Below are 15,132 nucleotides of genomic sequence, written 5' to 3'. Positions count from 1 at the left end.
ACCACAATAGGTTTGGAGGAAAGATATTTGATCTTCCCTGTTCATGTCACAAGCACAGCAACCTGGTAGATCAGAGTTTTTCCATGTCCGGTCGGCAAGCAAGCAAACGTGTCCCGCTCGGTCAAATAATGAAACAGGGCACTAAACTGCTGATCGCTCAGCTTCTGAATCTTTTCGTTGTCTATGTTCTTGACAACAGCAGAAATGACACCTTGTAACTCTGCACAAGTCAAGTTCTTTCGAGGACGCCATGTTGCTGTGCAGACTCACTAAACACCAGCGGAATTACTGTAAATCAATGCACGAGATATAGAGTGCTCACGTCAGAGTCAGCAAACATATCATGGAGCATGCGGTTTGAAGAGTGCCGTCCAAGGTTGTGGACGGCGGTTGGATCAAAGTGAGTTTCGACCCATGGCAGAGTTCTCTTTTCCCGTACTTGTCAGCCCAGTGAAAGCAAAAAGAAAAGAGACCTCTACTAGCAGGGAACACACCATTGTTACTATATATATAATCAATCCTATGATGTATTTCAAACTTCATAATGATGACATGGAGTCATAGAAACGTCGTTCACTTTTTATATCTCATTTTCATTCTGAATTGCTTTACGAAACCTTTGATTATAAAAAATGTCATTCCTTACTGGATTTATTATCCATCCATGAAAAAAAAAAAAAACAAAAACAAATAGAGGTCTAGTTTATGCCTAATGTAAAGAGTAAGATCGGGCAATAAAGTAAAAAGGACAAAACGTGCTAGTACAGTACAGTACAGTGGGAGGCGCTGTGGCCTCATGGTGTGCTCCATTCCGGAGCCAGTGGTCCTGGCCAAAGACATTGTGTTGTGTTCTTAAGCAAGACACTTTACCCTCACAGTGCCTCTCTCCACCCAGGTGTATAAATGGGTACCGGCGTATTTAATGATGGGGGTAACCCTGTGATGGACTGGCATCCCATCCAGGGGGAAGTAGAAATACTCCCAGTTGCTTAATGTCATGGAAATCGGGATAACCTCCGGCGTGATGGGCCACCTGGCTCGTATGCAGACTTAACCTTTTACAGTACAGTACAGTGCATTGGGCTAGTCCTACGAGGACAAGCTAAATGTGATTTGCGTGGCGATGTTTTAAATTATGCAAATCCTGTTTAAATGATCCCAGCCAACTGGTTGCCATTGCGTGGTCTCTTACATTTATTTCTATCAAATTATTTAACTGACAAATGAACTGTTTACTTGCCTCCATTGTTGCTCCTACAATCAAAGAGCCCATACTGAAGACATCATTGGGAAATTCACTATTCTATTACAGAAAAAAAAAAAAACCGAGACAATGGCATTGACATCCACCCCAGTGATACCTTCCTAACAAAAATACTACAACAAGCATAACTAGAAATGAAAACACTTCGAAAATTAACTGACCTCTGCAACGTTAAATTTAATGAAAACCAACAAAATAGATACACTAAACAAATCAATAAACTTGAAGCTACTGTTAACGGACAAACTTGAAAAGAAAAGAAGTTTTAGTGAGTATGACAGTGGAAGCTGCCATATGTAGAAAAGCCAACACAACGTATTTCCTAAAAAGGCATCGAAAAACAGTTTCCTATACGAACGTCCACTGAAAGAGCTTCATAGAATTCACACTGCCCAATTAACAAATTTTCTTAGAGGAAAATTTCTTCCTTTATGATAAAAATCAAGTAATGTAATCAGCCTTCAAGTCACAAGTAGCCCAAGGCATTCTGGAGACCAGAGAGACTGGGCAGGGGTGCAACGTAATTTTGATAATTAGGATAAAAGGTTGTTAAGAGCACATTTAATTAGAAGTTGTGGTGTAACCCTGTGTCCAGCTTGGTTCGCCACATTAATTTTTGTCAATACAACACCAAAACATAGAAATAATAAAAATACCCTGAAGTAGAAGTTGACAATTGTGGAGAAGATCCTCTGCATAGTGTCATCACCAAAAGTAGCCACTGATACCACGTTGAAGTGTCTTAAAAACCGTGGAGTAATGGGATTTCTACCGCCCCCTGGGGGTCCCATGGCACAAATGAATTGAAGGTCAATCAATGTCAGTTTGGATGTATCCTTGCGGTCATACCAGTTGCCATGGTCCAAATATTGACGAAGCAGTTCAATTGGGGGCTGAGCACCATATTTCTCCAAGGCAGGCATGTTTACATCATCGACAAAAATAATAAACCTATGTGGTTTAAAAACAAAAACGAAAAAAAAAATGTCGTATTACTAGAACGATAAAAAAGCTACTTTTAATAATTGAGCAACAGAGTTCCAAAGCATACTTTTTGCCAACTGGTGGGCCAAACACTCCTTTTCTCCTTTTGTCCAGTTTGGACATGATAATATCCTTAAAAAAATAAAATACAATTATACCATTAAATTCCAGTTTTAACTGAATGCTTCAGATGACATGTAATGTTTTACCTGTGTTTGATTAGCACTGGTTTGAGCAGAAAAGTTGACAAAAGCAGGAATAAAGACATCCCTATTGATACCATTCATGAGCTTGTCCTTGATGTAGACTGACTTCCCAGTACCTGTGGGACCGACAAATAGAAGTGGTTTGTTGTTGTTAAACATGATCTCCATCAAATGTGAGTAACGAGCTGTGTCCATAGTCGGTACGATGATATCACTGATTCGCTGCCCTTTGCCTCCTGACACGCCTTCTTTGATGGTCTTAGTCCAAAGAACCCAGTTCCCTCTACCTTTACGCTGCAAACACAAAATAAAAAGACATGATGACGAAATTGCGTACGAAATTGTCATTAATCTCTCACCGCAACAATTTTATACTTTGGTAACTTAAACAATAATATTCTCTCAAAGGTAGCCACGACTCCTGGGACTCTCTCAGCCAGAACCTTAATTTACATATTCATCCAGTGAAAGAAATAATATTTAGAGTTGAGAATAAAAGTCAAAGGGGCCAAATGGAAAGCAAAAGCAGTGCTCATTGGATCAAAAGAAAATAAGTTTTTATAAAACCAAACGTAACAATTGGACCAACGGAAAAGAATTGCAAACATTGTAAAAACAAAAGAACAGATTGAAGTACAACTGCGACCTAAAATGTACGAGATTTATGTTGTATTCCTGCTGGCCAATTATGGTTCAGTACATAAAATAGCATTACCTCGAACAAGTAGTCATAGACTAATCCCTCGTGTGGTATTGGTGCCTCTATTTTGCCCACAATGGAAGGAATTAGGTGGTCTTCATTCTTTCCTGCTATTACGTCTTTGAAGAAGACGTCAAACTTGAGTCGACTGTCAGTGTCCACACAGGCTCCAACAGACCACACCACGGAAAACAAGAAAGATGACTGTAAAAATGGAAAACAATAAATACCACTTTGAATATTGGATAACTCTACCAACACATCATCCGAAGTTGCTGTCAATGAAAATTAGAAATCCATCATTTAAAGTATAAAGAAAGTTCTCATCTTTACCGAGAAGGAAACTAATCTCATTATTGCCCCGTGTTCAATCAATCAAGCGCAAAACCAAGGAGGGATTAGCCAATCAGGATCAGGAAATCATGCCCTCTTGATTGGCGAAAGTGCCCCTGCGGTCAAGAAAAAGTCTCCTCTTTCTCAATCAATAGCATCCAGTTCCTGACCAAACGTCGCAATAGCAGCTTCTGCCTTTGACTAGTACTGCTGTATTTTGTTTCTTTCTCAGTCAGTCAGGGGAACAGATGAGAACAACAGTTACTACGTATGGCCCTAATGAATGAGACAGCGATTGCAAAGCATCCCTTATGTCCATCCTGTTGAAAAATTGCTGCACTCAAAACCAGAAAGATGGTGGCCAAAAGAAAAATCTTCAAGAAATTTTGACAATAACTTTGTGGACTTTTTCCATGATACAATCCACCGTATAAGGAAGAGCTCAAGTCTGCCTACACTAGTACTAATACAAACTGCTGGTCAGAGGTGCAACTATAGCCTGTGGAATTCACACACTTTCAATTTTATGAAAAAGCAGCCTTGTTGATCATGTAATTGCCAACACAATAAAATTCTGTGACCTGGACCCCATACATCTACCGGTTTTTGTCCTAAAGCAACTAAAGAAATTCTAATGCTTATCCTTAATATCAGCAAACCTATCACACCAAACTGTTATGAAGCCTAAACATCTTAAAGAAGCTTTGGTCAGGCCGAAACTGAAATAAATTCTTGATCTGGAGTTTCTATATTTCAATCCCAGACCAATCTCTGACTTAACATTTACCTCTGAAGTTATCAACAGGGTTATTATAAATCAACTGAAAATTCAGTCACAGGAAACAACCAGGAAGAATCACTCCAATCTACTAATCAACAATCTCAGAGTACGGAAACAGCATTTACATGTAAATGTACAAAATGGCATCCTCAGTCAAATACTGATCACAGCAAGTCTTTGATCTTACTCTGCCTCCCCTCCCTTCCCCTCTCTTGCTTTTTGCATGCTACAAAAAAAACTACTCTCAATAAACCCAAATATGGGACATACATACATACACACACGTGCAAATAATAGTTCTTCACTGATATTTACCATGTAAGATTGATTTTATTCATAATGGTTCTCTCCTTGCAAAGACTAACAATATACTTTTAATGTATGGTCCAGAGGGAAACAGTTAGTTTTGTTTCCCCGAAAGTCTTCTCAGGAGACATCCACCAAAACTGACTAGTTTCCTATTCTGGTTGGGAAACGTTTCAATTTGATCAGGGGCACGTGACCAAGAATCAACCAATCACAGAGCTGGTTTTGTTGAGTGAAAGTTTAGGTATATAACAATAAGTACTGTAATTAATTATCCATCTTTATTAGTTATTGTACAAAAAAAACGCACGAAACGAGCAAAAAATTCCACGATATTGTACAGTAGAGAACCGGCTCGACTAGTTTAGTTTCTGACGTTGCCCCACACACACAAATCTGTCACACGTTCTCGGTTGTTTACAATTCATTTGCTAAAGATTTAGTGCAAAAAAAGTTGCTAAATAGATAGCTTATTGGTTGCTTTGGTGCGTAGTATCGCTGAGTGTTTCCACTCGTTGTTTGTATTTTGACTCGCCCTAGCATCCTAGCTAAACGTCAGCATTTTAGTGCAGGTATTCTTGGCAAATTTAAGACATTTCAACCCGGAAAATCGAACGAAACGTTTATATAAAGGAAGAGAAATCTGTATCAGATATTAATGAATAATTTTTTTTTTGTTTTCCCATCATGAATTGTAAATACGTTTTAGTAAGCCTTATAACTCCCAGTTCTCCACTTCATGTAACGCTAAACAGGAATTAATAGCTAAACTGATTCTTGCTAATACATCATCCTCTAGTTTGGTCAGGGCATCGATCTTCTCATAGTTGGCTGAGAAAACAACCTATCATAACTTAGTTATTACAGCCCTTGGTCGTATAACATGTTCAATGTGTTAAACAGATGTACAGCATATTGAAGTTGTCAAAACTTTGGCATCAACTGATTTTACCATGTCGCCTTCTAAAGAAAAAGACTGATTTAAAGCATTTGTACTCCCTTTGGCATCAGTTGCAGTAGTACTTGCCTCAGTCGGGAGACTGAACCAATGAAACACAAACAGACACACTATATACAACTAACTATGAATTAACTGCAGTTTCTGTGTTATCAGAAACTACATGTACCTAAATTTTATATCCAACTGTATTAGGCCCGTTTTAAACGTCGCATTTTACATGTGCCGAATCTAATGCAAATGAAAAAATCTATTGTTTTCGCTCATTTGCATTAGATTCGGCAGATGTGAAATTTATTTACTTATTACAATTTACAACAATTTAATGGCATATTTCCAAAAAAGAATAAAAAAAGTTCAGTATGGCGCCCAGTTCTCGGCCACAAAAAAACGTAAACTTGTATTTCTTACCTTGGAATAGCCGTAAGGACTTGAAATTTCAAAGACAACTAGCTTCAGCATTCAGTTTAGACATGTAAAGCTATCGACTGCTCAACGCTGTTTTCTCCCGTGTAATAACGAAAATGGACGCGTCGTTCGTGGGCCCAGTTATCGGCCAGCGAGCCCAGTTCTCGGCCTCAAAAGAGTGCGCTCGATTCCTCAGAATAAACATCGCTTTATCACCAATTTTTGTTGTCAAGTCACTAATAAGGCTTGTGTTTTGTGTTGGAAAAGGACGTTTTTTGCACAACTAGTTTTCCTCTTAATTGCTCCATGGCAAGCGAGGCCAAAAAAGAGTTGGGTATTTCAAAACGGGGTCCGGTAAGTCAGAAATCATAGTTTTAATTCATATCTACTGTCAGAACATGCCACGCAATTACAGCTTTACTTTTACAAATGATTTGACAAGAAAACTCCATAAAAAAACTATGAGCGCTTTTTAGTGTTGTCGACTGCGAGCAGGGTGGCCGAGAATAAGCAAATACGCAAAAGTACTAAGGAAATATTGAGGAGTGAATTTAGTTCAAAGAATAAAATAGGCCAGGAAAAGTTTATATTAAACAGAAAGATTTATCACTCTACGTTCTTTATGCCAAGAATTGGTTCATTTGGGCCTCCCACATGGATAAAATATAAACTTGAATAGACCATGTAATTCGAGTAGCCTTAAACAAACACGTTTTCGTGGAAACCGAATTCACCTACCTTCGTGTTACCTAGACTTGCTCACAGTATATAGTAGCTGTAAACTCAAAACTCGGCAGGACAAAAGACAAGGAATCAAGCTACCTTTGGAAGCAATTACTTTTTATTCAGATTCATTAGTGGCGCAAAAAATAAACGTTGAACAAAAAGTGGCCGAGAACTGGACCCCTTAATGTAATGAAAGAGAAAAAAAAGTAATGAAAGAGAAAAAAAAAGCCATAAGGATAATTTGTAAAAGAGTTGCGAGACCCCATATAAAAACAAATCACCTCATAAAAATTATAATAAACTCACTTAAAACTGTAATAATAGCGGAGCACCATAGCTAAGAAAACATGGTAACCCATCGATGTGAGAAAATTTAGTTTTAAAGCCATGACGTCATGAACGTCCGTACGTACGTCCGTCCGCCCCTCCATGTATGCCAATGTGACCAGTATCACGTAACCATATCACGGGCTCAAGTTTAGAGCTCATCGAGGAGGCAATACTCCAGTTTACACTATAGCTAGTTTACAGCATACATCTTTGATATTGGACATCAATGTTATGGTCAATTGACACCTGTCAAAACAAGGTATCCGCTGACCAGTATCACGTGACCATATCGCGGGCTCAAGTTAGACCTCAAGTTAGACCTTATCGAGGTCAGCTTTTTTTTTAAGTTGACCGCTGACCCGGGACTGGTTGTTGATTGGATCGAAGGCTCAAGCCAGGTCAGACACTCACACTCACACCTGAACGAGGCTTAATATTTCGCGCTCTTTTTGTGGCTCGACGCGGCTACGCAGACATGCTCTTGACAGTCGATGCTTTTTGAGTATACAAAGATTTGGTTTTATCAACAGAGTTGATAATGTAAATTGGCCACCGTACAGAGATTCTAAAAGCTGACGTTTCGAGCGTTAGCCCTTCGTCAGAGCAAATCGAGGAATTATGGGTTACGTGTAGTTTTTATAGTAGAGTAGGAGCTACGCTATTGGTCGTAACATGTGTTTTTTGGAGTGGTTAGGTTTCCGTAACCACTCCAAAAAACACATGGCTATCTGCGGCCTTTCCCTACATCTAGGTACGACGGAAAGCCGCAAGAATCTAGAACAAAAATTCCCCTTCCAAATCGGCACCCTTAATCCTCACGGTATTAACGAGCGCTTTTCATTTAACTAATATATTCCTATATTTCACGTTGCCATGTTACCACCAATAGCGTAGCTCCTACTCTACTATAAAAACTACATGTAACCCATAATTCCTCGATTCGCTCTGACGAAGGGCTAACGCTCGAAACGTCAGCTTTTAGAATCTCTGTACGGTGGCAAATTAACAATTATTGGATGAGGTTGAGCATGTTAGCGATAATTATCAAGGCCGAAGTTTGTGTTATCTGCTGAAGCCGAAGGCTGAGGCGGATAACACAAACTGAGGCCTTGATAATTATCGCCAACATGCGAAAACCGAATTCAATAATTGTTTTATTATGCGTATTCCTGAGCTGAGCTCCGCCATGACAAAACTCGTCAAACTGCTGGTTAGTGTGTCCGGTGACGTCACTTCTGCATGCATAAAACTATTGCCTGTAGGTGCGACGTCAATTCTACATATATAAAATCTATTGTTTGTAGGTATGACGTAAGAGAAACAGAGCAAGCAAGAATTATTTAAAACTATCCAGAGAAAGTAGATCTTAGTAAGTACTCTTGGTATCCAGAAAGAAAATTAGGGGTAACGATGCATTTTTGAGAGATAATTAAGCTTTAATTTGAGAAAGAACGCCATACAATGCTTTGTATTTTAAAGCTTTTTACAAATATTGTTCATGAATTATCCTTAAAAAATGCGTGGTTACCCCCAATTTTCTTTTTGAATTTCAATAACACTTGTTAAGATCTACATTTCCTGCATAGTCATAAACCGGGGCAAAAATATCTTTAATTAGTAGGCACCGTCCTTAAATTGAGCATTTTTTAGGCTTCATAATCGACTGTATTTTATTTCCCATACAAAGTCTTATAACGCGTTTAAATTCTCAACGGCTGTCTGTAGTGACGCGAGCTTGGGCTGCCTATGGACAAATACGATCTGTCACATCACGAGCTATAGTACGTCTGTGATTTCTAATTTTAGCGTGATTTCTATTCGCTGGCGTTTGACAGTCGACTCTGAAATGCTTTCTTTCCTTTTCAGTTCGGTTGCTGAGGATTTGCTTGTTTTCTTTTAAAACTCTTGCGATTCAAGAAAAATTAATTGCCTAACTGGTGAATTCGACAGTAGATTTCGCTGGAAAAACCGATATCACACTCATCCCTTCGTGATTCATGCGATCACTCGGTTTTTCAGGTGAAATTAACCGTGGAATTCACTAGTTAGGCAGCGAAGAAAAGTTACATAATTAAGCAATATCCGGGAAAACCAAAAGGCGGACAGTTCCAAAGCCTTTTATTTTCACTAATCCTACAGCCAGTAAAAGTAAACAAGCCGGGAGCTCCGCTTTTAGGCTTGGCTAAATCTATATATTATTTACAATTTTGTGAAACATTTAATAACACTAGCTTTAAACTTCAACATTGTATGCCGAACGGACCTCAAGAGGCAAACTGTTCCATTCATCCACAATCCTATTAAAGTAACTGTTTTTAAGCATGTTTGTCCTGGCACATTTCTTTTTTAACGATTTAGTATCGAAATGTCTCAGTAAGGAAAGGTCCTCTTGGCTATAAAAATCTAAGAATTAAGAAAAGTCAACATCTAAATGGTCATTGAGAGCCTTAAACAAGAAGGTAACATCGACAGCGAAACGTCTTTGCACAAGAGTTAACAAATTGAGTTTACTTAGACGGACATCGCATGGTTCATTCGATTTTAAAATGAACCTACATGTAGTTGCTATACGCTGAATTCTCTCAAGTTTGTTTACGTTTCTCTTGGTGAACGGACACCAGACGACTGAGCAGTGTTCTAGATTCGATCTGACAAGGGAGCAGTACAAAGTCCTTAAAGTAGATTCATCCTTGAGGTCCATGCACGTTCTCTTAATTAAGCCTAACATTCGGTTTGCCTTGGCAGTGATCATATCAATATAACAGTTCCAGGATAAACCGTTCTCATTCAATATTCCTAAATCTTTAAATTCCTTCACCTCCTCGAGAACTGTCTCACTCAAATGCACTCTGTTGGTAAAGGGCACTTGTTTTTTCAGTAATTCTTATGATCTTGCACTTTTTGCAGTTGAAATTCATCAGGTTGCGTTGGCTCCAATGGTTAAGTCTATCCAAATATAATCATTCATTACTCTAAACATCTTGCTATTGTCAGCATACAAAGCTATTGTGCTTACAGAACAAACTTCATCGGGTAAATCATTAGTAAACAAAACAAAAAATAGTGGCCCAAGAATTGAGCCCTGAATAACCATTAATGACTACTCTTTGCCTTCGATTACTAAGGTAATCTTGACACCAGTTCAAAAGTTCCCAGAAATACCGAAATTACAAAGCTTGTGCAGTAAAGCCTGATGGGGAACACAGTCGAAGGCCTTCGTAAAATCGAGGAAAACTATATCAACTTGATGACCCTCATCAAGGGCTTTCGCTCACTTATGATCAGTCAAAATTAGTTGAGTAGCAGTAGATCTTCCTTTGAAAACCATGCTGCCAATCTGACAGGTAAGCTGAGACATGGGAATAAATTGCTGAGTACACTATACGCTCTTGACATTTTTCTGGAATGGACAGAAGGGAGATATAGATCTGTACTTATCCACAAGGTCCCTTTCATTTGCTTTATGAACTGGTGAAACGTTGGCAAGTTTCAACTGTACGGGAACTCTTCCTAAAGAAAAGGATCTATTAAACAGGAGGGCTAGAGGTTTGGATAAGTCATCAGAGCAAACTTTAAGAATAAGGGAAGGAATGTTGTCAGCACCGGTTGCCTTGGTGACATCAAGATTTTGTAGGATTCTTTTCACCTCGCTCGCAGGGGTCTTTATGCTCAACAAAAAGTTCAGATTAACAACATCAATGGAAAATGCTTTTTCGGAAGTTGGCGCGCAATAGACTGTACGAAAAAAATTGATTAAACAGTTCCACCTTTGTTGCTGGATTAGTAGAATGCGCTTCGTTGTAATAAACAATTTCTAGAATCCTCTTCCTATTCGACTTCATTGAATGGAATGACAAGAAAAGTCTAGGATCCGTCTTCAGCTTCATAAATAGATTTTTTAAGTACTGAATATAGCTCAAATGGATATGTTTCTTCGCAAGTTTCCTCATATCCTTGAATTTAAAAAATAAGTCAGGTGATCCACTGGATTTCATTCGCTTCCATAATTTTTTCTTCTTGCGACATTTAAAACGGGCCTTAGTTATAATACAAATAACGCAGGAAAGGAGTACAAATTTTCCACGATATTGCACAGTCAGTTATTTGTATACTTGTTTATTGTACAATAGAGAACCGTATTGACTAGTTTAGTTGCTGACGTTGCCACGCACGCACAAATCTGTCACACGTTCTCTGTTGTTTACAACTCATATGCAAACTGAGTACTTTTAGCGCTGAGCTTTTACTCCTTGTTGGTATTTTGACTCGCCCTAGCGGGCCCGTCAAAATACAGCACAACTTGTAAAAATACTCAGGGATACTACACACCAAAACAGCTAATAAGATATATTTATTTTTTTCTGAAGCATCTTTGCGGGCCGGAATCCTAAATCCTTGAATCTGATTGGCTAATCGCGCGCTCGTAGCCGGTCCAGCTTTTTACGATACGGACCACGATCTGAAATCTATTCCGTACTGAAACTGTCGCGGCTAATTGAAAATTTTTTCACCACGGCGCGACACCTCTTAAAATGCAAATTTTCGCTTACTAACCGTTGCAAAGAGAAGGCAAAGAAAAGGCCTGCTTATTCTTCAAAAAGGCGAGTATTCAAAAGATTTTGCTTCCAACACTTTGCTGGTTTGCTGTTTTCGAGTTGTTGGTTTTCTTGAACTGTTGACAGTTGAACCTAAAACAACTTACACCTCAGAGCAGTATTTTTAACTCGTTTTTTCGGTTGACATCCGTAATTTTCTTTGAAGTTCCCTTTTCTAATCTCGTTTTATATTGCTTCATTTAAGAATATACGTATTCCTAGCTAAAATAGGCAACAAACACGTCGCCACGCTGTGGTTTTTCGCGTTGTAGTTTTTCGTGAACTAGTGTTGACATGCTGTTTAAATATAACGACTAACTGCAGAGAGCTTAATAAGATATGAGGGCAGAGACAGATGTTTGAGTATTTTCACTAAAATGTTTCCTGCTGTTTTAAGAACTTTTGTTCATTTTCAAAAAGACAAAGAATTGTAATACGTAGAACGTACATTATTCTCCTGTTTGTACGAATTTTTCAAACATCATTGTTTAGTTTGTGTAGCTCGTTTCTCTGTGCTTGCTATGAAATATAACAGTTTTTTTTATATTTATTGCACCAAGAGATATTCAGTTACAAGTTAATTTCAACTGTGACAGTGCGACGTAGAGCGCGTAGAAAGACTTTTTGCAAACCAGTTTGCCTGGGTTCATTTTCAGAAAACAAATAGCAGAAAAAATTAATACGTTATTCACTGGCTTAGGTCGGTCCGTATGGAGAAAAAGCTGTGCCCTCAGCCTTGAGACCTCGGGCACAGTTGTTCCCTATACGGACCTCCCAGCCGGTGAATAACATATATATATATTTAGAAAGACATGTTCTCAAGGTTCAAAAGTTGGTTAATGCCCTTCCATAAAGCAAATTGAAAAAAAGAAATAAAAAATCACATACAATCAACCAAGACTTAATATATTTGGTATCCTCCTGAGTTACATCTTTCATTTGGATTTCCACCAGGTTCATGAGTGAGCGAGCAAGATTACTGTCTTGCAAAGACACTGGTTCCTGCAAAATGCAATGGAAAAATGTAACAAATGATAAATTGAGAGACAGTTTTAAAGGACACTAAAGTTGACAGTTACTTGTGAAAATAAATTGTTCATGGGTCAAGTCTTAAGAAGCTCCTTTCATCCCGACCAAGGGACTCATCAGAGACCTTTCTGATGTGTTTACAAAATGTCTTTTTTCTCTTATTCACAATAGTCACAGGTCCAATAAATTAGAAAAAGAATGAAAACAAAATTGGAGACAAAAAAATGCACAGCATACACATTTCATGGCATGCAACACAGTCATCTTTTTTTACTGCACGCATAACTTGTTTATACTACACTCATACTTTCACTGGAAATTTACCACGAGGTCTTCACAGTGTACTTGTACCGTTTCTCACTCACACAGCTATTTGATGGCAACATATAATTCTAACGACCACTTTAATACCATACAAACAGGCAACTCATACACCACCTAGTATGCTGCACTTATAAAAGTGGATCAGCGTGTGTCCTGACATTTAAATGAGGAAAACATTTACCTTACACTGCTTGCGAACAAAACTGATACAAATAGGCAAAGCCCATTGGAAGAGTGATGTGATGAGTCTGTCGTGTTCATTTTTAAGTGTATCAGGCAAGGTACTGATCCACGATCTTAACACAGGTTCCCAGCCCAGGGATGCAGGCTCCAGGTAGATCATACCACATCGACTGACAGTTGCAGGCTGAGGAAAAAAGAAGGGAATTATCCTTTAAAAAAATAATTCATTACTTTACTACATGGATCTGCTTGAACCATGTTGTTTTGAGGAACTTTATTCATCTCATTCTCTTACAACACACATCGCGCAGAATGCTATTGTTTTTGGCGACATCTACTTGCGGTGCATAATTTTCGGATGTGCGGCATAATTAATTTCTCATTCAGAACTAGTCCGCTATGATTGGTCCGCCGATTTGGCTTTGTGAATATTTCGGTCTTTCGGTTTCTCTTCGGTGAATTCTACGGCTGTCTATCAAACTGTTCAGAAGACATATGCGAATATCAAGGTGTGATAAAGTTAACAATAGAGCCCTAATTAGGCTATTCTTGCTATTGAAAACAACTTTTGACAAGTTCCTGCAAAAAATTTCACAACTTTTGGTAACAAAAGGTAACTAAAATCTAAGCGTTAACTGAAATAGCTTCATGCGTACTAAGCACTTTAAAACCAGGTCTTAATAATGAACTCACTTTGTTAAACTTCTCGATCGTTTCATTATTAAGATTTTTTCAACGAAGAGAGACTCGTAACGTTGAATACGCTTGACGACATGGGCAGAAGAAAATTTACTCTCCATCGGAAAAAAAAAATTTACGGAGAGAAGAACATCCGAATGTCAAGGACACTTTTTCTAACCCAACTGCACACAATGGCGGGGTTTATCCGTTAAACCCTGCCAGTTTTTGCGCGTCAATAAAACCCATTCTGATACGTCTTGTTCTCCAAAGCGTTTCGACAAGTGGGACCGAAATGGCCCTGTAATTCTCTTGTTCAGTCCTATGGGAATATGTTTGCATTTTTGTAGGGATAATTATTCAAATTTCGAGCTCTTTCGAGACAACATGGCTAAGCGTTTCAGGAATCCTCCTGGCTTCTACAAGTCATTATTCAATGATGATCGCGATCGTGGCAGCTTCGAAAATTTGATTTTATCCCTTAATAACGCACCACTGCCATAGAGCCTCGCCGTTGATTTGGAGATCAAACATTTGGTCATAGCCTTTCAGTGGTGTGGACATGTGCAAGAAAGCGGGGTTGATCGGGGATTCAATGAGCTCTAAAGAGAGCTCCCGATCAACGCGTTGCATTTCTTGCACGGATGGCATATTAGAGTTCTGTGAAGAATGCGCGCGTATTGAAACCTTATCGAATTGTTTGTTGCAACTGACGCAAAGCGTTACTTGAAGTGAGACCTTTAAATGATACAGTTTAGCACATCAATTACAATGCCTGATAGCATCGATTGTTTGCGGAGGCGGAGCTTAGCATATATTAATGTTTAGCCGGGAAATTCAAAACAGTTTCGTTCTATTGTTCTTCTTGTTTCCGAAGAGCAGGAAGGCAAGAAGGTCAGCTGGGGTGTTCGAAAGTTGAATAGAACGACCGATTGTAACCATCATTTTCCGGTAAAACTTGGCATGAAACTTCCTTGAACAACAAATATTCAAAGCCATATGATAACCGTTATAAAGGGACACTTAAAAGGGGGAAAAGGCCAGCTCCAAATTCTTCCTCTTACAGTATTTTCCCTAAAATAGACCAAATTCAGAGGAGAAAAACGACTAAATTCGCGATTCGTAAGATCTTGACAATTGTCTCATTTAATCCATCAATATCTCATCTACAAAAGCCGTATGATAACCACCACGACACACAAGTACGAAGCAGGCAATCTCTAAAAACGTATGCGTCTTCGGCCTTTTTGTGGTTATTTTCTTTATTGTTTAGCCATCGAGCAACCAGATCGAATTTGAATTTTCGCGCTGACTGTGGAATTAAGTC

At 38.7% G+C, this 15,132-nt stretch overlaps 1 protein-coding gene across 2 annotated transcripts in view; it reads right to left on the bottom strand.

Annotated features, from left to right (window-relative positions):
* The window catches only part of LOC138000821 (dynein axonemal heavy chain 12-like), a 249,655-nt gene that overhangs the window by 70,698 nt on the left and 163,825 nt on the right, over positions 1-15,132 (bottom strand). For both annotated transcript variants that reach the window (XM_068847482.1, XM_068847481.1), the window contains 7 exons: positions 13,126-13,311; positions 12,480-12,593; positions 3,170-3,358; positions 2,458-2,748; positions 2,316-2,380; positions 1,921-2,215; positions 1,241-1,303 (listed from right to left, as the gene is read on the bottom strand). In XM_068847482.1, coding sequence (XP_068703583.1) covers positions 1,241-1,303; positions 1,921-2,215; positions 2,316-2,380; positions 2,458-2,748; positions 3,170-3,358; positions 12,480-12,593; positions 13,126-13,311 — 1,203 coding nt within the window. The remainder of the gene's footprint in view (positions 1-1,240; positions 1,304-1,920; positions 2,216-2,315; positions 2,381-2,457; positions 2,749-3,169; positions 3,359-12,479; positions 12,594-13,125; positions 13,312-15,132) is intronic.

The sequence above is a fragment of the Montipora foliosa genome, chromosome 4 (assembly GCF_036669935.1).
Source record: "Montipora foliosa isolate CH-2021 chromosome 4, ASM3666993v2, whole genome shotgun sequence".
In the NCBI taxonomy this organism is placed as follows: Eukaryota; Metazoa; Cnidaria; class Anthozoa; order Scleractinia; family Acroporidae; genus Montipora; species Montipora foliosa.
This window is presented reverse-complemented; position numbering and strand designations above follow the sequence as displayed.